The sequence below is a fragment of the Typopeltis vanoorti genome, chromosome 9 (genome assembly GCF_054136105.1).
Source record: "Typopeltis vanoorti isolate ZY-2024b chromosome 9, IOZ_Tvanoo_1.0, whole genome shotgun sequence".
NCBI classification, from domain to species: domain Eukaryota; kingdom Metazoa; phylum Arthropoda; class Arachnida; order Uropygi; family Thelyphonidae; genus Typopeltis; species Typopeltis vanoorti.
The window spans coordinates 103,713,824-103,735,911 of record NC_143557.1 but is presented as its reverse complement, the minus strand read 5'-3'; the positions used below and the strand labels follow the sequence as shown (position 1 = coordinate 103,735,911).

At 33.8% G+C, this 22,088-nt stretch overlaps 1 protein-coding gene across 2 annotated transcripts in view; it reads left to right on the top strand.

Annotated features, from left to right (window-relative positions):
* jub (LIM domain-containing protein jub) overlaps window positions 1-21,310 on the top strand; it is a 242,515-nt gene extending 221,205 nt beyond the window's left edge. The window contains exon 8 of one of the 2 annotated variants that reach the window (XM_090398070.1): window positions 18,065-21,310. In XM_090398070.1, coding sequence (XP_090254196.1) covers window positions 18,065-18,229 — 165 coding nt within the window. In that variant the 3' untranslated portion in view covers window positions 18,230-21,310. The remainder of the gene's footprint in view (window positions 1-18,064) is intronic. The other variant, XM_090398071.1, reaches the window with a different exon arrangement.
* The last annotated feature ends 778 nt before the right edge of the window (window positions 21,311-22,088 follow it).

The following is a 22,088-nucleotide window of genomic DNA, read 5'->3' as shown; positions in this document are numbered from 1 at the left end:
GTAGCCAGTCTACTTTTAAACATCTTGCAGAAGCAAAGCAATTTTTTTATGCAACATTATTTGGGGGATACCAATTACAGTAACCCTGTACAAAATTAAACTTTTTTTGAGAATAGTCACATTAGAGTGGAATTTCCTAGATGTTCCTGATGTGATATGTTCTGAGTTAAAAGATCAAGGAGTGACAGCCATAAGAATTCTCATATATACGAATAGCATCCTGACACTGGCTAGAAATATAATCCTTATATTTAGCACCCAGAATCCCCTTTTCCCTGACACCAGTTAAAGCAGGCAGTTGGTATCTCAACTGCCATGATAGGCTCAGCAAACTGAATCGTTTGTGCTGCTTTAAGTGTCAGAAATATACTTGTGCTCTGACTGCCTGCCATGGCAGTAAAGAGTATAAAATTAAAGACTCTAAATGTAAAACACCCAAAGTGCAAGGGAGCTTATCCAGCATGCTTGCTTTCTTCCAACTTTGGCAGCATAATGCTGAATGTGGAAGGATAAAAAAAGAGATTCACAGATCAAGACTAAGTGGAACGTGTATCATGAGACAAAGAGTAAATATACTACAACAGCATCTAGTGGAATATTCTCACACTGAAAAGGTAAGAGTAACAATAAGTATCTAAGGGGGACTTTAATACATATGACAGTCCCACATGCTAACAATTACATCTACTCTAGATGATGAAATTACTCATAATCTCAACAGAGATTTTTTTGGGATGTGGGGGTTAACATGGCCCCCCATGTTAAACATTCCAGTGACAGCCTGTGAACATTATTTTACATTACATCATTTTGGAATGTTTTCAGAAGTAAAAGCATTCTAAAAATGATTCAACTACATGAGAATACCTGCTAGTAAAAGGTGGGGGAGTGAAGACTTGCTTTTAAACCTGATGGATGGATACCTCCTTACTTCAGAGGGGAAAAAACCTTAATATCCATTAATCCTGGACATACATAAATTTCATTATGTCTTAAATATTATTCTGAAGAAGGAATAGATGGACACCGTCTATTTGCAATTCCCAAAAAAAAAAATTTAAATGCTAAATAACAAGACCTTCCATCACCTGAAGTGACATGGGTCCACCAAAAATAAATATTGAAAGGATTCCTACAGTAGAACTGTTGCAGATTCCACCAACACTTCAGTGATACCAAGCCCTCTTGTAGAAGTATAAGCCAGTGTGCTTTTGTCTGCAGGAGACACATAAACACCAGTGAAGATCCTACATTATGATATGTTGCCATCATCTGTAAGGACAGGATTGGGGGGATGGACCTGCCCATGGTGCAGTTGCCATCTTTGTGGATAATCATATCCCTTTCCAACAAGTAGCTTGGTAAACATAAGATGTAGTTGCCATTTATGTGTCAATAGATCCTCTTATTAAAAGTGTGCTGCATCTGCCTTCTGCCCAGTAGAGATATATGGGGGAGACCTGGAAAGTTCTGATAAACATCTAGACAAAAATTATATTAAAGCAACTTATATCCTCATATGTTCTTTCTTGTGGTTATCGGTTGCTTTAATGTCATTTTTGTTCTAGGTGTTTATCAGAACTAAAACTATCTACATGAATTTGTTCTCTGATGATATTATAAATAGAATATTGCTTTGAAGTAGTTTTTTTCTTCACCAGAAGTCAGACCAGTAGAATAACGGTTGATCAGATCATTGTCTCTTTGGCATACTGTTTGAAATGTAATATAGCTTGTCTCTCTTTCTGTGTGTGTGTGTCCGTCCGTCCTATCCTTCTAGGACGGGTTGAGTCCCCTTCTAATGAGGGATTACTGGTGTATTAATCCAGCCAGTTCGGTTCACCACTCCTCTGCTGCATCCCCTAAGGGCGATATTCATGACTGTATCCGTGTGTGTTCACGAGGCCGGTTTGCCTGCTTGTAGGATGAAAAACCCCAAATAAACTGGGGGGAAAACCCTGCTGTCCATGCCCAAGACCATCTAACGCTATGGCTGAGGAAGATTCTTAAGCTCCTCACGTCATCGACGGGAATCGAGCCTAGGACACTCCTTCCCCAGGCATATGGCTGTGAAGCACATAGCCAGTAGGCTAACTGTGCAGATCCATATATATATAATGTGCGTGTACACTCCAAATGTGATGACCTTAATGTGAAGGTCAAAATGTCAGGAAATTAAAGTAATTAATTCTAACACAGTTGTAGTCTCCATAATTTATCTGAAATGTCTGCCTATATTAGTTTCCAAGCTGCATTAGCATTAAGAAAAATGAGGCTATCTTTGCTGCAGCTAGGTCATTGTCTGTACCTTACACTGATTATAGACGAATTATGAGACAAAAAAAAAAAAAAATCAGATTGGTACATATCATAGAATTGAGAGAATAACAACAAACTATCAGATTAAGCCTGAAATTAAATTATGGTAGTCCTGTCTATCTGGTAACCATAAAGAGGAAGTTGATCTTGCTCTGCTCCACAAACATGGGCAGTCATCTTGCACATGCTTACTTAATGAGAAGTTATTACCTACCTAATGTTAGTCCTGTTGAAGCTGTTTTAATTGACTGCCTTCATTAATTCAGTAATTGCATTTTTCACCAATTTTAGCAGTCTGAGTTTTATACACTTGGGGGTATTGATACACACTTAAATCTTTATATACAAATAAAGGTTTATATATTTTACATATTTGCTGATGTGCCAGAAGAGCTAAAACAATACCCCAACAAATGGATAGTAGTTTCATTCTGTCTCTTCATGCATGTAATGTTAATTGATAATCCTCTTACAGAAGCTCACTCTAGCGATATGAATGTTTCTACCTTAATTGTTTTTTATACACAGTTCTTTGAGTTTGGTCTTCAATTGCTTATAAAAGAGGAATGCTCTTCTGTTGAACCACGTCCATTTTCCTCCTATCTTATAAAAGCATGTGCCAGTAGCTGACCAACATCCATTTATAGTACAACCAAACTTTCTTCCTCTGTCATTTCACCTACCTATGTTATCTACTCTACACGGTATTCACAAAGTATTCCCTTTTACGACTTCCAGCTGTCAAAAAAAAAAGTAGATCCCCTCTCTTTCTTTTAAACATCTTGTTTAATGCAAATATTCTTGTATTTTTCGTTTGTGCTTGTGATTGCACATTACAAGGTCATTCCAACACTGCTTGGTTGGGCAGCATATCATATGCTTGCGCACGTTATTTCTGTGAGATATGAAACTTTTATTATTGGTGTTTGTTCGTGGTGAGGGTGAAATATTTTTAATAAAGTAATTTTTTAATATGTAAATTTATTTATTAATAAATTGGTTACTGATTAGGAAAAGAATTTATTATTTAAAATTTTTTTATTTTTATTTTATTTTGTATATGCAGCATCCCCACTTAAAATTTTCACCGGCTGTCACTGAGTGGGAATATCAAGTTTTGTGGGTTAGCAGCTGAACTTTAAATGAATATTAGATTGCTGCATTTCATGTGATTGTAAGTTTAGCAGAAGTGATTAAAATTTCAAACCAGTTCTGTGGAAACAGCCCATGGAATAGAAAATCTAATGGAAAAGGTAAAAAGTAGGAAACAAGCTGTCTGTGAGATTAGTGACTGGAGAGTCAGAGAGTGAGAGAGGTGAATTAGCTGTTTTCTTTTTGATGGCATAAATTTTTAGAGGGTTTTTGTTCTATCCCTCTTCCAAATGGGGGAGCAGTCTTTTAACACTTTCATTGCCAAGCTGAAAATTGGAATTTCGTGTCGTGGCCAAATTTTTTAAATTTTTTTATTTAGTTAGCAACGTCCACGCAATAACGCGTGATCGGCCGTTTGGTGAGAACTCGCATCACGCAATATTGCTTGATTGGCAATGAACATGTTAAAGATGGCAGATTTTGGATTTGTACAGCATTAATAGCTGGACAGATGAAAATTAATATCTTGGGGGGGGGGGAGGATTACTACATATTTTGGAAGCTAAGAATGCTCTAGAAATGATATGATTGTTCTAGGAAAGGCTAGATAGTTGAAGAAGAGTAAACTACTTTTGACTATTGAGCTGAGCGTAATCAGAGGTAAGGAACGAAAAACTTGTGTGCATATGTGTGTTTTAATATCTGGTCCACACACACACACGAAAGGCCACAAGACCTATATCACGCTAGTGCCATGTGTGTCAAGAGGAATAGAAGAAAGGAGGAGTCTACTCACATTTTGCTTGAACAGCTGAGGGGTTGTAATCTTTGGGGAAAGCAGATTGGGGGGGGGACTGTTCCAAAGGACAAAGGATAGTAGATGGAATAAAAGGAGGCAGCAGTGAAGTTGGTTCAGTGAGTTTTAAGATGGACTGTAAAAGGTGTTGGTTAGCAGTGGCTCTTGTTTTGATGATTTTGGAGGAGAGCAGAGGAATAATAGTGGCCAGTTCAGCAGAGCGCTGTTCATAAAAGTATTTGTAGAAGAGGCACAAGGCAGAAAACTGAACATCTATGAGAGAGGAATTGAAGCAGGTCTGTTAGAGAGAGAGGAGAAGAATCATTAATTAGCCATATTGCCCTCTTCTGGATAGAATGGAGCAATCTTAAAATTTTGGTGCACCACCGCAAATAGGGAGCAATATTCCATGGCTGAGTAGATTTGGACTTTGTACAGAGTTAGCAGGTGTGAAGCAGTGTCTTGTGCGAAAAGTAGACAGTTTTTTTGCCAGCTGCAGAAGCTATAGTTGAAATATGGTTGTGCCAAGAAAGACTGGAGGTACAAGTCAGTCCAAGAAGAGAAATCTGATCATGTTTGTATATCTCAGTATTACTGAAGGTAAGGGGAGGGATGCAAGCTTGCCCTTGCAAGAGATCAGACAGAACTGATTACAAGATTGTCCCTCCCCCTGGGATATAGCTTAGGAGATCTGAGTTCAGGTCCCTGGTCATGGTAGATCTTGAGGATTCTAATACTTGAGCACTAACAGGTTTGTGAAATGAAAAGGAAGAATGGAATGTACTGTCATCAGCAAAGCTATGGATAGGATTGGAAGTCTATGAGAGCAGGTCAGGTCATTTATATACAAGAGGAAGAAAGTGGTGAAAGAACAGAAATCTGGGGGTACTCCTTCATTGATGGGGAAATCTGAGAAGAATAAGCTGGCACCCATGGCATGTAGTGAGCAACCAGTGAGAAAGTTGACAATCCAGTTGCAGTACGAAAGGCAGACCATAGGATGGCAGTTTGGTGAGTAGGCCCCTGTGCCAAACCTGATCAGATTCCTTTGAAATGTCAAGGGCAACCACATGAGTTTCTCTAAATTTCACCACCCAACTATTGAGTCCATAGTTGGGTGGTGAAAGCAAGAAGATGAGCTGTAAATTGTGAGTGGCAGAATCCACACTGCTGGTCACTCTGATTAGTTGATACGTCTCTAGATGATTAAAGATTTGGTTGTTCCTTCATAATTTTTGAGAGAACAGAAGTAAGAACAATTGGATGGTAATTCATTGGTTCACTTTTATCACCTTTCTTGGGATGAGCTGAATGTGGACCTGTTTCCATGTTGTTGGGTAGATGCCAGTCGAATAGGATAGATTAAAGAGGCAATGCAAGATAGGTGTTAGTTGTGGGACATAATTTTTTAACATAATAGGTGGGATACCATCAGGATCAGATGCCTTGTTTGTGTTCAGATTGTTAAGGATTCTTTGGATTTCTTTTTGTTGGAAGACTATGGGAGACATGAAAGGAGCTGCTCTTTGTGTAGTGGAGGGAACTTTGCCCAGGTAATCAATGTTGGAATTGTAAGAGAAGAGTGATGCAAGTAAGTTGACCTTGTCTTTTGGTGAGGTGACTACAGTACCATCTGGATGTGAGAGTGGTGAAAAAGTGAGTGGGCAGAAGTTGCACCCAATGGCCTTGGCAAGGGACCAGAAGGAGCAACTGTCTTTTGAGCAGGAGGTGAGTTTTCAGCATTTGTCCCTTTCAAAGTCTGACTTGGACTTGGTGATGATTCTTCAACCATTGCAGGCTACAGTATATGCTGAGAGGACAGCTGGAGTTTGTCTTGAGCCAATTGTGTTAAGCAATTTTTTACAGCATTGGCACACTTTTTTGAGAAGCAAGGCTTGGATGATGGCTGAGAGTTTAGACTGGAATAGCAGATGAAAGCCTTCATTCCTGTGAGGATGATTTCTGTTATTTGGTCTGAGAAGGTGTTCGGATCAGAAGAACTGAAGCAGTAGTCAGATTTTGTGTGTGTGTGAGTGAGTGAGTGATTCTGCTGATAGTACTTTCCATGCCTTCCACTCATACAAAAATCCTTGAAGCTTGGGATGTTTGAGTACTGCAAGGTTTATTTTATGGAAAGAGAAATGGAGAGCAATCATTAGCAAAACTGAATAGTTTGAAGTCAGTAAGAGGACATTCACATTTATCAGAAGGAGCATAGATGATATAACAACCTGAGTTTGTTATATCGTCTATGATATAACAAACTCAGGTACACCTGCATTGGTAATGAAATCTGAAGAGAGAATAGTGTTCACCGTTACATGCAGCAAAGAAACTAAGAGAAATCTGGTGATCCATTTTAAAAGGTGAAAGGTAGATCAGAAATTAGCAATTTGCTGAGATGCCTTCTATATCATATTTTATCAAATGTCCTAAAAAATTGTGTCCAAATATTATGTGATGTAGGTGAGAAATCCTGCAGTAGATCTTAGCAGCCAAATTCATACTGGTGGTCACTAATTAGCTAGTTCTCCTTGTGATAATGAAGTTGACTGTTGATTACCTTCTCCATTTACTTTAGAGAACAGTAGGTCAGTAATTTGGCAGACATTTTGGAATGGGTTGAATATTAACTTGCTTCCATGGTGTGGGATGGATGCTGAGTATAATAAGGTGCAACAATGATAAAGGACAGGCATTAGCTTCCAGAGGGCATATCTCTTAAGTACACACCAATTGTACTTAAGAGGCACATCTGTTAAGTACAATTGGTGTGTGTATGGGGGGGGGGTATCATCATCAGAACTAGAAGCTTTTTTATTTAGGTTTTTTTGGCATAAAGTCACAGGAGACCTGTTTCTACTGTAGTTGGAGGCAATATTCCTTCTCAACTGAGTGCATATGCATGTACATGCCTGGTAACTGCATGCACAAAATTTTTCCTTTCAAAATTTCTAATTTACAGTCAATAATTTTTGAAAGTACTATAAAAATAAATTATAAGATAAATCATACTCTTAATTTCTTCAGTGTCTCCACTACAATATTACTCTAACCCATTTCAACTTAATACACTCTAATCAGTTACTTTTAGCCTGTGCCATATGTGCACACTGATGCCGATGTCATCAAGTTGCAGTTGCATATTTGTTTAGACTCTAAACTTTAGAGTATCTGTCAGACAGCAGCAGGGTCGGTGCGAGAGTATCTGATGCCCCTCGGCAAAGAAAATTTTGGCGCCCCCCCCCCCATACAATATCTCTATGCAGTGATTAGAGTAATTAGTGCGTCATTTTTTCAATACCCAAATTCGATTAGTGTGCTTCAAATCCATATAAGTACATCTTAAAATTAAAATTAAAATCTACCAATTAAAATACATCTTAAAAATAAATGTTACAGATTTTAAAAATTTTCTGTCTATACATTTTTATGCCTAACTATTTTAAAAAATCACTCACCAGAATGAAATAATCTAGTTACAGATTTAAGATATTTTACAAAGTTATTTTTAATGGCATACTACACTACTTCCATGTACACTATGTATACCAGGGTTTCCTAAACTGTGTTTCTGCGGAAGGTGAATAAGTGTTCCGTGAGAAGTTCCTGGAATTTGTCATTTTAGTTTTCTAAGCATTTTTTTTATGAATAAATATTTTATAGTGGAAATATTCTCAGGAGAATAATATTTGAGAATATGTCGAAAAGCTCGGACCCAGAACGCCTAATAACATTTGTGTATCCTTAATTTCACACATCGAAACCTTTCAACATTTGGGAAAGAGAATACCGCTGTTTATGATCAGTCATAAAAATTGCCTGCAAGCGGATTATAACAATCGGTGGCGAATAATATTTTTTGTACAAGCGAAGTTTTTGAGAAGCAATGCAGAGGCTGATCCTGTTAAATAGAGAAGCAGTAAAATTTGTAGAAGAGGCAATAGGGCGCCATACCGTCGGTTGTATGAAAAAAAGAAACAATATGCCTGCCAAACTACGTTAGCTCAATTCTTTGTTAAGAAGTAGAATAATAAATGTATTCTGAATATGTTTTATAGTCTTTCAGCTTCATGATTTTACTTTAACTAGGCCCTGAGATATACCTTAATTCTTTTATAAAAAAAATTTAAGGTTCAAAAAAGAAATTTGAAGAACGAATTATACTTTTTCCCATAGGTTATTATATTCGATTAGTGCGTTTTAGATTAATGCGCCTGTTTTAAAGAACTCATTAGGCGCACTAATCGAGGGATTGCTGTATATATATTTTGTCATACTCGCACAAGCACACATACACGTGGATATTTATAAAAATAATATCATTATGAACATTTATATATAAATGTTTATATATAAAATTTATTAATCAAAACCAATACATTTGTATACGTATAGGAGTAATCATATATGATACAATGTATCATATATGGTTACTCCTAATATCTGTATAGCAAGAAAATTATATCTTAAATACAAAAATTATGAAAACTTAATCTTTCAGGCTTTTGCTTTGGCAAAGTTTTGAATTCATCTATATTGATTGTAGATGCAATTTCATGCTCTATAGATATTATTGCTAGACTAGTGAGTCGTTCCTGAGCCATCGTAGAGCGAGTGTAAATTTTTATTTCGAGAAACTCCTTTCTGAACTTGCTACCAATACTGGCAATGTCGAAAAAATTCTCAGAGCAATAAACACATTTGGAACACTATTTTCTAAATTATTTTTGCATATGTATGAAAGGACATCTAATGAGGAAGTATTTTCTGGAATTTGCCTTGCTATTATTTGTAATTCACTACATAAATCTGTTCCGTCAATATCTCTAGATTTATCATGTGTTAAATAATTTTCCAACATCAAACATTTTTTAAGCAGTTCTGCTGAAGTAATTTTTTGAAATTCATATATTTAAAAGAAAACCAAACTTTTAATTGTATACAATGTTAATTAATTGTAGACATGTGCTTGAATTTTTCATCAACAGATGCAATTGCGGTATCAATAATTGAAAAATAAAAATCTACCTTAAATTTTTGTTTAAAATCTGTTATTAATTCATCCTCTGCTTCATACACAAATTGTTTCTTTTTTTTTTCTAAGTCTGCTGTTTCTTGTTCAAAATTAGATGTTACACCTAAGACCTCAGCGATTTTTTTCCACATCTGTTAACATCTTTTCAAATTCATCCTCATTTCGGATTATCATTAAGAAATTCTTTGTATCATTAATACAATTTATGGCACCATTTATATCAAGGCTTGTATTCTGAAGTTGTAAAATTTATTTCAAAAAGTATATTATACCACATTACTAAGGATGCGATAAATTTGAACTTCCTTAAAGTTTTAAGAAGACTACTTGTCTAATTCCATGGTATTTCCACTTAATCCACATAAACTATCATCTTGAGATATTTCTTGCAGTGCTTCACAAACACCAGACAAATTATATCTTAGGGGCTTTAATGAGTCAATTCCACTCTCCCATTGTGTATCACAGACTGGTTTGAGTGTAAAATTACTTGTGTCTTTTTAGGTATTCCCATCGACGAGTCAAACCGGAAAAAAATACATATAGACGATGTACCACGTCAAAAAATGCTGTGGCATCTAAAGTATTAGCAGCAATTCACTACTAAATTTAATGAATGTGAACTACAGGTAACATACATTGCTCTCGGGTTAATATTTGAAATTCATCGCTGCACGCCTTTTCATAAATCTTGTATTGGTAATGAAAATTTGTCTAGAGTTCCTAGTATTTCATTTGATAAAAATTTTCCAGTGGTATTTTTTATTTCTATAAATCCCAAAAAGTGTTCTTTTATAGAAACCGTGCTATTACTAGTGTCTACGAATCGAAGTACTATGCTCATTTGTTCCGTGTGACCAATGTCGGACGTACAGTCAATAATTATGGAAAAATATTTTGCGGCAACAACAGATTCTAAAATTTTCTTTTTTATCGCATTGGCGAGGATGTTTATTATTTCATTTTGAATATCTTTTAGGGTAACATACATTGCTCTCGGGTTAATATTTGAAATTCGTCGCTGCACGCCTTTTCATAAATCTTGTATTGGTAATGAAAATTTGTCTAGAGTTCCTAGTATTTCATTTGATAAAAATTCTCCAGTGGTATTTTTTATTTCTATAAATCCCAAAAAGTGTTCTTTTATAGAAACCGTGCTATTACTAGTGTCTACGAATCGAAGTACTATGCTCATTTGTTCCGTGTGACCAATGTCGGACGTACAGTCAATAATTATGGAAAAATATTTTGCGGCAACAACAGATTCTAAAATTTTCTTTTTTATCACATTGGCGAGGATGTTTATTATTTCATTTTGAATATCTTTTCCAAGATAATGCACATATGTATCTTTATCTTTTATTCTTCGAAGATGTTCATTCATCATTGGATCACACTTGGCTAGAAATTCGACAAATTTCAAAAAATTTCCGTTTCCATGCGAAAACAATGTCTCATTTGTTCCTCGAAATGATAAATTTTGAGTAGCTAACGTCAAACTAAAGCGAAGAGTCATTCTAATACTTGCACCCAATGTTTCTCCTTTGTTCTAATAACTAGCAAGTTCTCTTCATCAATGGTTTTCTTTTCTTTTATTTGAATTTCTAATTCTTTCCACTTATGGTAATTTTCAACGTGTCTTTGACTTTTTTCATGTGCAGCTAAAATAGAAGAAGCATTTTTCCAGTCCTTCAATCCAGAATCAGCAAGGTTAATCCGCCATTGATCAAATAATAAACAGCAGAAGCAAAATGCAGAATCAGTGTATTTTGAATACAATAATCACAAACGCTGCATTGTCTTCCCATTAAATAGTCTTCAAGTATAATGAGTCATTGAAAATCTTCTATTATTGTTATCTTTCAGAAAATCAAAATTATGAATTTGTTCGGGTCCATCAACTAATAGTTAACATAATTGATTGATATCGGAAAATTTTACAGGACACCAAGTTGCTGGATCATTATAATTTAAATTTGTAAAATCAAATCCTTTTATGATTGGATCTGTAGAACAACCAGCTTTAGAATCAACAATACTCATATGATCTGTAGATTTCTCCTTCGATGTTTTAATCCAATTTTTGGTATCTGTAGAATTCTCTTCCAATTCATTAATCGAAACTATAGACGAATTATCCAACGAATAATCTTGAAGATTTTCTTCTTGTATGCGATTACGATATTCTCGGCAAAGATATTTTTAAAATGCACCTTCTTGTTTCTTCAAACTTTCTTCCTTTTCCGCTTTATGTTTGCGATATTGAAAACCCGATTTCTTTTTATCCATTTTCAAAATCCGGTAACTGAAATATTTATAAATTAAAATAAACTTAATTATAAAAAAATGGACTTTAAACTATTCAGTAATTCACAAATAAATTTTTATACATTTATATAATGAAATACTTCATTAAGTAAACTTAATGAAGTATTTATCAATTATATATACCTTATAAGTTATAACTATATAACTTATCTATCATACATTTATAATCTAATAATTCAACAATATCGTTTTCTATGAACATAATTGACAAATTTCTCAAATGCATCTGACTTAGTCCACAGCCACATTTATACTTTTGGAGACCCAAGGCACAACATCATTATGAGGCCTCAAAAATAAGCACTTTTTTTAGTTTATTGAAAATAAGTCAACATTTCCATGATAACTAATTTTAATAGCACAATACAACATTGGTATACATATATTTGCATTTTAAAAAAAGTATAAAAATAAATCAGTTCAAATTTAAATTAAAAAAATCAATAACAAAGTTTTTTTTTTCTGGCTTTGGTTTTAGCAAATATATCTATAATGTTATCATAATTAATCGAGTCCATTATATCTGATTCAATGCATAATAACGACAGGTCACTTGTTTTATTTTGGTGCAAGTTGCTTCTTAAATAATTGTATAAGGATAAAATTTTTTTAAAAAAAAAAAAAGAAAAGAATTTAAATGCAATCAAATTAAGCTTGCTAATCAAGGTAAAAATAGGAACTTCATCAACTGTAAAATTCAGATATTCTCAATAAAAATAAAAATTTTGAATTTATGGTAATAAAAATTTTAGCAAAATTCATTATATTTATGGAATTACAACATGGATCTAAATATAAATATAAAACGTTTCAGTTTGCAGTAACATGCACAGTATGCCTCCCTGTTGACAATGGTTAATGTATCTGCTTTCCAACCGCCCAACTTTAGGTGGAAGGTAAATTTTGTCGCCTGGTGCGAGACCACCTCACTCCCTGGAAGCCTGGGATTCACATAAAAAGCATATAATATATATATATATATATATATAGGATTAATTCAGTTCCAACTTTATCACACAATTATTAAGATTTATTCAACTCCAGGTTTGATTTTTTTAAGTTGCAATAATAAGCATAATAATTCCAGCTTTAGTTAAAACATAGACGCAATCAATAGTAAGGATAACTTGCTATGCTCGCTAACAACCACTTTTTTTTTACTCGACATTTTACCCTAAAATAACTAGAATCTTGATGCACAAAAAATGAACTGAAAAATCAATTTAATTTATAAATAATAATAAACTTGAAAATCAAATGCTCTGTTTATGTGATATAGAAACTGCTCTTACCCACTAATTAATACAAATAGCAGCAGCACACAAAAAAACCTCTGTTGTCTCAGAAACGTGTCTGAAAATGATCGCAAGTTCAATACTCAGCGATCTGTTCTTTCCTAACAGGATTCTGAGAAATTACAGGGTGAAATATTTTTAAGAACATTATGGATTAAATTGACCATATATTTAATCTTTGGATTAAACTGCTAAGTCGGTGATTGGTCAACACAAGTGAAACATTTACTAAGAGAAAATTTCCAGAGAAGGAGATTGGAATTTAGTAAAATTGATAAGAACAATAGTCCAGGTAGTTCAGAAGCGAAAACCATTGACAAAATGAAACTAGTTTATTTAATTAAAAACACAAAAATACAAACAATTTATTAAATATATCTTTATAGAGTTCATAATTAAAAGGACTCTATAATAATAATAATCATAATAAGCGGCATAATAATAATGCTGTTAACACGTTCGCTGCCACGCTACTTTGGCATGATCTGTTCCCCTACGCCGAGCTGTTTTACTTCTTCAAGGTCCGTACGATAATCTCGTTACCGGAGGTAAACGACCTACGAGTATACTCGTAGTTGGCTTGTACAGAGCATATACGGTCTATGAGAATACACAGTTTTGAAGCTAGCCCCACAGGCCAAGCATTTTCATTTCTTCAAGGTCACTACAATAATCTCGTTCCCGGCGGTAAGCGTCCTACGAGTATACTCGTAGCTGGCTTGTGAAGCAGGATTACCAACTACGAGTATACTCGTAGTTGGCAGCGAACGTGTTAAAGATACCAAGCAATTTTAAACTTGGTTTTACTCCATTTTTCCCAAGTGAGCAAACAGACAAAATGTCAGGTTTGCGCCTGCAATTGATGCAAGACTAGCTGATCCCACAGGTAGTGCAAGACCAAGGCAACTCGTGGTAAAGGTGGAGCAAGCTCTGATCACTAATCTTAATATTTACCCTTAATGCCAAAACACATCTTCAAGAAGGGGATGCATGATGTTTTGTATTAAAGGCAAGGGGCCACTACCCAGACCGGTTTCGACCTTTATTGAGTTCTCATCAGTGGGAGCCAGGCTAGAAATACCAAGATTTAGTAATGCAGAGCTTGTAAGTATTTTACCAAAAAACGAGTTACCATAAGGTGTTTTAACCTTATTAAATAAAAATCTCAGGAGGAGATCTAGATGTAGAAAGTATTTTTAACTTGGGTATAATTATGTTAAAGATACCAAGCAATTTTAAACTTGGTTTTACTCCATTTTTCCCAAGTGAGCAAAACCTTTCTTAATAATAATGCTATTTTATTATTATGCTGCTAATATTTCTTCAAATGCAGCACTTTTTACAACAAAACTGGTTAAGTTATGTTGAATATATCTGTTTGCAAATATACTCAAAATCTCTTTGACTTGATAAAAATGTATAAAATGCAATTATCCCCCCCCCTGCCGTTAATGGATTATTGTCTTTATGTGCACTGTATATTACTTGGAATTGCTTTACTGTCCTACGATATTTGACCCTTTTTTGCTGCACAATTTATTTATTGTCTCTCTTCCCAAATAAAAACGAATTTCACATGTGCAAAAATAAATAATCAAAACGTTTGTTTACATTCGAAATATTATGTCAAATATTTATATTTTTTAAATAACATTTATTGAAATAAATGACATTTTGCTTTCTTTCCTTGCAAAATAAAATTATATGGGGTGCACATTTCAATTTTAGGAACGATTTTTTTTAATTTTTTTAAATGAACAAATTATGTTAAACTGCATTACTCGGGGGGTTTCCGATTGCGAGTCTTTTTAATATATGTAGTTGGAAGGGGACCAATCGTTCGATGTTGTTGGCACACTCTCCCTCGATGAGTCTTTGGACTGCCTGGAGGTGTCAAATAATAATAATAATATCAAAAATTTATATCCAATGGTATTTTATCAGATTCTTCGCCTTTGTCTTTTGCTTAAAACTGCAACAGTACAATTACTTTAAAAAATAACGAATTCAAACAAAAAGAAAGTGGACATATGTTATCTAGCAGTATTTTGTGTGTGTGTGTGTGTGGTGATAAATTTTTGGGGGGAGGGGTTTAGCTATTAAAGACAAATTAATTCTGTTATGAAAATTTTGAAAATAAAATTTCATTTTGACGCATGTACACATGTTTCGAAGGATAAAGTGTAGGTAAAATATCGCTACTTCAAAACTGCCGAATAATACCGAAAATATGTACGTAACAGTTGACGTCATAACTGCCGTTTGTTTCGATTTGTAGGGAGTGATTGGGGGAAACAAAGAAAGTTGAAATGCAAAAACCTACAGATTATGTTTATAAAAATCATGCATTACATTATATGATTCAAGATTTACATGATTCTCTATAAAGCAAAATTTAAAAGTGCGAACCTTCGTGCAATCTCTGAACTAACCTTCGAACTAAGATTATGAATAAAAAAGAAAACTTAATTTGGAACAGGTGGAGGCTGCATTCATTTTTAGATTCAGATTTTCATGAATTTATAAAATAATTGTTTGACAAAAATAATTAGCAAAAAATTGATAGTGACATTGATCTTCCAAAGTGATACAATATGAAGTGAAGAAAGTATGAAAGGATTTCTTATTTTACGCTGCCATTAAAAACTATAATTATACGATAAAAACAAGCAGCAAAAAATTAATACAACTCAAAGGTATTTAGTCTGATATAACTTGGATTCCGGTTACCGAGCAAACAGCAAGAATCGCAGTTTCTTGCTGTAAGCAACTGAACATAGCTACTACATATGCCAAGTAATCTAGTTAAATGTTCTTTTCAGCGTGAAGGATTATTGCCCCTTCTAATGGACATGACTGTCAAACTACACTTCTTATCAATGTTCTTTCAGCAGGTGGACAGAATATCCAGGTTTGCTGGACATATATACATGTCCAGCAAAGAAATGGTACGCTTACATACATGAATTTTATGGAATACAGGAGTTCCTGTTAGTTTTATATGTAGCAAAATCTGGTGCCCCGAAGTCTTGGAGCCCATAGGTGATTGCGTAGGTTCGCCTAATGATAAAACTGGCCCTGGACAGCAGTACAATCACTTGAACTCATGCAAATGGTGATGGATTTTTGCAACTATGCAGATTTAAGTGAATTAATTTAGTGCTCGCATATTATATTATATTAGAAATATTAGTAGTTTTAGTGCATAAAATCTCCAAGAGTGTCACTGTCAAAATTAAAGTGGAAAAGAACTGCAAATTCATTTAAATTTGAGTTGCTGGAAAGATATGACATGTTTATAACTGCAGGCATATGCAGTATTTAAGTAGCTGAAGTTGTAAGCATTTAGGTTGCTCTTATAGAAATCTTTAGCATGCAATGTACAAGATTTATTAATAAAGATGTTACCAATTTTAGATGTATCAAATTAAGAGTTTGTGGCTTGTGATTTATGATATTGTGAGCACTGGCTACTACACACATTGAGTCTGAGACTAGAAAGTTGCACACAAAATGTTTTTCATGTGCACATTGGTTAGCAAAAATTACAGGCAATATTGGTTGGAGGTGGTTTGCCTTGGTCATCAAGGCTGGAGTCAGATGAGAAGAATGATGCCAAGCAGTCACTATTATCCTTTAAGTATTGCTAAAGTGGGAGTGGGAGCACAAAGGGATAGAAATTGCATCCAGTTGCCTTTGCAAAGAGACCACTGGAAAAGTGTGCAAGAGGAGAGTGCTCACAACAATTGCAAAATGCTGAGAATGAACTGTCCCTCCTCCACAAACTGCCATTCACAATTCTTGGAAAAACTATGGCTTGGATATTAATATTGAATTTTAAATGAAGTGGGAAATGAGATCTTTATTCTAAATGGATAATTTCTGTAACTTGATCAGAGCAAGTATTTGGATCTGGAAAGTGGAAAAAATAGTCTTAACTTTGGTAAGGAGCAGATGTAAATCCTGGAGATCTTCCCACTTAGCATTGTCGTAAGGCTAAAGGACCTAAGATTGTGAATGGCTGAGGAATGGTAAGAAATTATGGTTTGAATTTCTTGTATAGCGAGATCTGTAGAGTTTCCATAATTAACATTCACACATATGCCACAGTAGAACATAATATTTATTTTACAAATATTTCATCTTGTGTATTGTAAGACATCAATCAGTGAGACATTGTAAAATAAATATTGTTTTCCACTGTGGCATATGTGTGTGTTTAATTATGGTTTCAGTTACCATTAGGAGGTGACCTCAACAGTGTGTGTACCTGGAAGAAGAACTGCTGAAGAAAAGATCTAGTGTTGGGTGATTTCCTTCAGTCCACAACTCCAACTAGCACTCTTTTTGCAATTCTGGTCACCAAGGTGGAAGAGATCAAGCCTCGAGAATAAAAAATCAGTGGTTAAACTGTTCAAAATCAGGAAAACAGTACAAACAAACAGATGAATGATACATAATGAAGAAAGGAATCTCTCTCTCTCTCTCTCTCGAGAGAGAGAGAGATGAAAGTATTCTTTTTTTTTTAGAAGGAATCATGCATATTGTAATTTGGACAATTAAGGTAGACTATGGTTACTGTAGCTGCAATTTTGGTATTCAGTCAAATGCAGTTGGTCAGGTTTTGGTTGTTTGTAGGTGGTTGTAGTACATATCACTTAAGTTAGTATTTATGCTACAAATGTTGAAGTGGATGTGAAAGGGATTTTTTTTAGTTTTCTTTTTAATTTTTTAATTTTTTTTTTTGTTTGTTTGTTTTAATTTTAACTGCACTGATAACACTGTATGACCGTAAGAGGCAGACCTAGACATTGCTGTGTATCCATATCTTTAGACACACAAGATGAAGTGGATAACTGTGGTTAATCTTTTTTCCCCATCTTTAGGAAGCATGTGTTTAATTACCATTCCTATCATTACAGCTCTGGCTATTAGTGTGATGTATTTATACTTTGCTACATTTTTATGAATTTATCAAAAGTATTTATCTACATTTGTATTGAGTTTATTTTGATTGTCAGTTATTAAATGAATTTTATACACACTTATTTTGTTTATATTTTTTTAGTTTGGATTTATTTTTCAACATCAATTTTCCTTGAAGATTTATCTCAAGGTTAATCTCTCATGAGTATTCTTAACTCTATTGGTAGGCAGTGTTAGCATTTCATATCGAAATTTTTTGTCTTTGTACAGGATTGTGGTATGCAGCTCACAGATGAACCTGATAAAAGATGCTATCCTCTTGAGAATCACCTTCTTTGTCATGATTGCCATGTTGGAAGGCTTCAGGTTATGAACCAAAGCTTAGATGTGCATCCTTCTTATAGAAGAAATGACATACAGCCTCTTTCTTCATAGTTATTTTTTTTTATGATTCAGCTGAATATATATTTTTTAATTTTAATATTTTTTCCTGTCAATTTTGTTTTTAACAAACAAGTGCTTTTATAAACTGTGAAAAAAAAATGCTTTAGATACTTCTTGCATATTTTATTATTTGCAATTCATAATACTAAAAGACAGAAAAGCTGTATATACTACAGCTGGGTATAAATGTGTTACTTATTGAGATTATGAATTTGCATTAAAAGGGGGTTGAAGATTTTTTTTATATATATATACACGTGCCTTAAAAGAAAAAAATACAGTAATTTGATTATATTGTATACCAGTGAGTATTTTTATTATTTCTCTCTCTCTCTCTCTCTCTCTCTTGCACTATTCCCCCATATTCATTGCAATATGATGATAAATGGTTTTATGTAAACAAATATATAACATTGTAATGTTTTATGTTACATTGTTTATAAATTGATGAGAATAATTTTTACATAACACAAAATTGTTCTTCTCAGTGAAGTATTCTTAAAAATGCAGCTAATAGTATTTGTTTTTCTAATTAGTTGGAAGTACTGCTGCTGATATTAGAATGTTGGCATTTCATAGATGTTATAATGGTTTTGTCAGTTTTGCTGTATTTATTATTTACAGGCAATATGAGTGTATGCATTTTTACAAAGTGATTTTTTTTATTATTTAAATAAATATTCACTGTTTATTTATTATTTCGAAGCCTTTTCTTATCTGTAAATTGTATCAATACTTTTAATTAAACTATATTACATAGAATCAAATTTGGCATTGTGTACTTTTATATGTGCTGTATACATACCTGCCAACTCTTTCAGATTCCAATATTTGTAGAATCTTTACTTGGCTTTACTGATTTTCCAGATACATTCTTTACTGACAGTTTTGTGAACCTGTCAGTAAAGTGCATTAATGTGAATATTAATTATTTAACTGTACTGACTTTCACAACTTCAAGAACAACATAAATGCTATAATTTATTGTACTGCTGATATTTTGTTGAATATCAAACCGGTATTTTCAGAACGTGTGTTTGTGTGCGCGTGCGCACACACACACACACACAAGACTTGTTGCAGAATCGAGCACAAGGTGCTGACAACTAAATAACTGTGGTAATAGTTCAAAATTCTGATGGATATGGACGGGGGAAGAAGAAAATACATACTGCCTCCCAAAATTTGGGAACAGTCCGTATTTGTTTTAAAGATACTGTATTGTGGGGCTGGGTTATGGTATGACTATTTATGTAAGTAGTATGTGTATTGGTTTTCTGTAAACAAAAAGAAATCGTAAACCATATGAAAAATTAGTGACTAATTTGTCTAGAAAGGATAGATGGTTATTTGACTTTTTAAGTGGAGTGCATTTTAGGATGCTGGCTCTACTACTTTAAATCCATCATTGTAGGGTGTTGTGACAGGATACAAGTTTTTTTATCTACAATTTTGAATTGCTTCCACAATTCTGGATTGTTAGTGTCTTGTGTTCTGTGAAAATTTTTTGTTCCAAGGTGGTAAATTTAGAAATCCAGCAAAATATTTGATGCTTAAATAAGTTATATTTATTTTATTATTCTGAAGTTAAATAATACTGTAAAATAATATCAAGATTAACAACATCCAAACCTTTCTGCATGTTACACTGTGTTAGTGACTACAATGCTTCTGATACATGTAGGAACTCTCTGATATATGGGAATTATTGCATGTCATTAATTTGAAGGATAAATGCATACCTTATCAATATTAAAACTGAGCTATCACACAAGAGCTGCATAATCAGATGTCATCCTTGCCTGTAAAATTAGTTTGTATCTTTTAATGCTGACTGCTTGAAATCAACATGCTCTTCTTGCAGTTGAAATTACACCCAACACTGAACTTGTGGTAACAGTGAAATATTGTGTATGCAATATTGCTGATTTTTCGAAATAAGATTTAATATCAGTGTGTAACATCAGCATTCTTTATGAAAAATCAGGGTTTTTTTCTTCCTGAAACTCTGGTTTTTCATCCCACATACAGAAAAGTCGGCCCTTCAGAACACGTGCAATTTACAGACAAAAAATACTAACGGTGGTGGTGGTGGGCAGTAGATGGCGTTGATGTAGGTGATTGGTGGTAGAGGCTCTATGTAGTAGTGGAGACAGAGGGTTGTACAGTTGGTGTCCTCCCACAATGAGTCTTCGGACTCCTTGGAGGTGTCACGAATAATAATAATAATAAATCTGTGGGTCAAAAATCAGAAATCTCCTACCTAAAATTGGAAGAGTTGGCAGGTATATATGTATGTATGTATGTCTATGCATTATACTTTTCTGAAGTATTTCTGTTATTTATTTAGATGGAATACAGGCATGCACTAAACTTGCTATTATTAACAAGTTATTGCATCCATTAGGTGCATGTTATGTAATTCATTCTAAAATTTTTATGCATATACAGAGTTTGAAAGTAATAAAATAGTTATTTAAATTGTGTGTATGTGAAGCAGTAAAATATTCCTATTTTGCCTGAAAAGTTTGAGCCAACAATATTATATTTGTGCATTGCATTTAACTTATACTGTTATGCCTTTTGTGCCATAATTTTTAATGAAAATTGGTCTTTAATTTGAAAATATTTTGAATAGAATTAATAAAGCCAAATGCTGTGCAGAAATAGTAATTTTTTTACAGTATCATTTTGTTTTATATAAAAAAATTAGGGGACCAACTAGCACTGTGATGAATAAATCATGACAGACAATAATAACGGAAAAAATAGGCAAAGCAATTTCAGATATTTCTCAAAATGAAATTAAACTAATTAAACTTAACAAAGGTAGTTACATCCGTCTTCCTTTTGTGTTAGGCTCAATTGGCCTGTCAGGACAGCTTCCTAGAAACCTGATTACTGTTTATGTGCAGTTAATTTTTTCTACAGTATCTACTATATCTGTAAATTAAGCATTGCTCTTCTGGTTAGCTTGCCTGTTTTACAGGATGAAAAACCAGTGTTTCTGGAAGGAAAAATGTTACCGCTTCCATATGAGACCAGCTAACTCATCTTCATTTGAAAAGTTCTGATAAAATAAATATTCTTTGCCTGCTAGACTGGATTTTCAACCAGAGTCTAATAAATTACATTTGTTAGACTGGTTGAAAATCTCTGGTAGGTGATTTCTGCATTTAATGATTTTAACAAACTTCAAATGACTTGAAATGAATTGCATCTTTCACTCGTCTGCATGCATGTGCAGCACACACTAAAACATGCATATTTTGTGTGTAAAATGGCTGTGTTGGTTTGTACACTGAATATTATCCAATAAAAATTCACTGATGAAACATTTGATACATTTTTACATATTTTTTTTGATAACTGATAGCACAGGCCTAACAAATCTGCTACTCTAATTTTGAAAAAATTATTCCCTCCAACCACAAGGATTTTTCAAAAAAAAATCCATCTAAACAGATGTGTTTATCTATATCAATGTTACTCAACAGGAGCATTTTATGGGGTGGAGATGAAAATTAGTTTATCTAACATCTAACCAAACATTTAGTATTTAGCTAAATAGCACCAGGTGCATGGATCCCACTGAATAAAAGTGGTATGTTATCCTTTCAAATTGCATTAGAGGACAGTTACCTAAAGAAAATTGACCAAAAAAAAGTCCTTCAGGGATGATTGCTAAAAAAAAAAAGGTCAAGAAACACTGAGATTTTTATTAAGGCAATTGTTAGAGCATATGCAAAAGGAATTTTATTGCATGAAATATACATCTAGTTTTGATGAAAAACAGATTATTTTTGTTGGGTATATCAGAAAAAAGTATTTCAGAATTTTATAGCCTGGA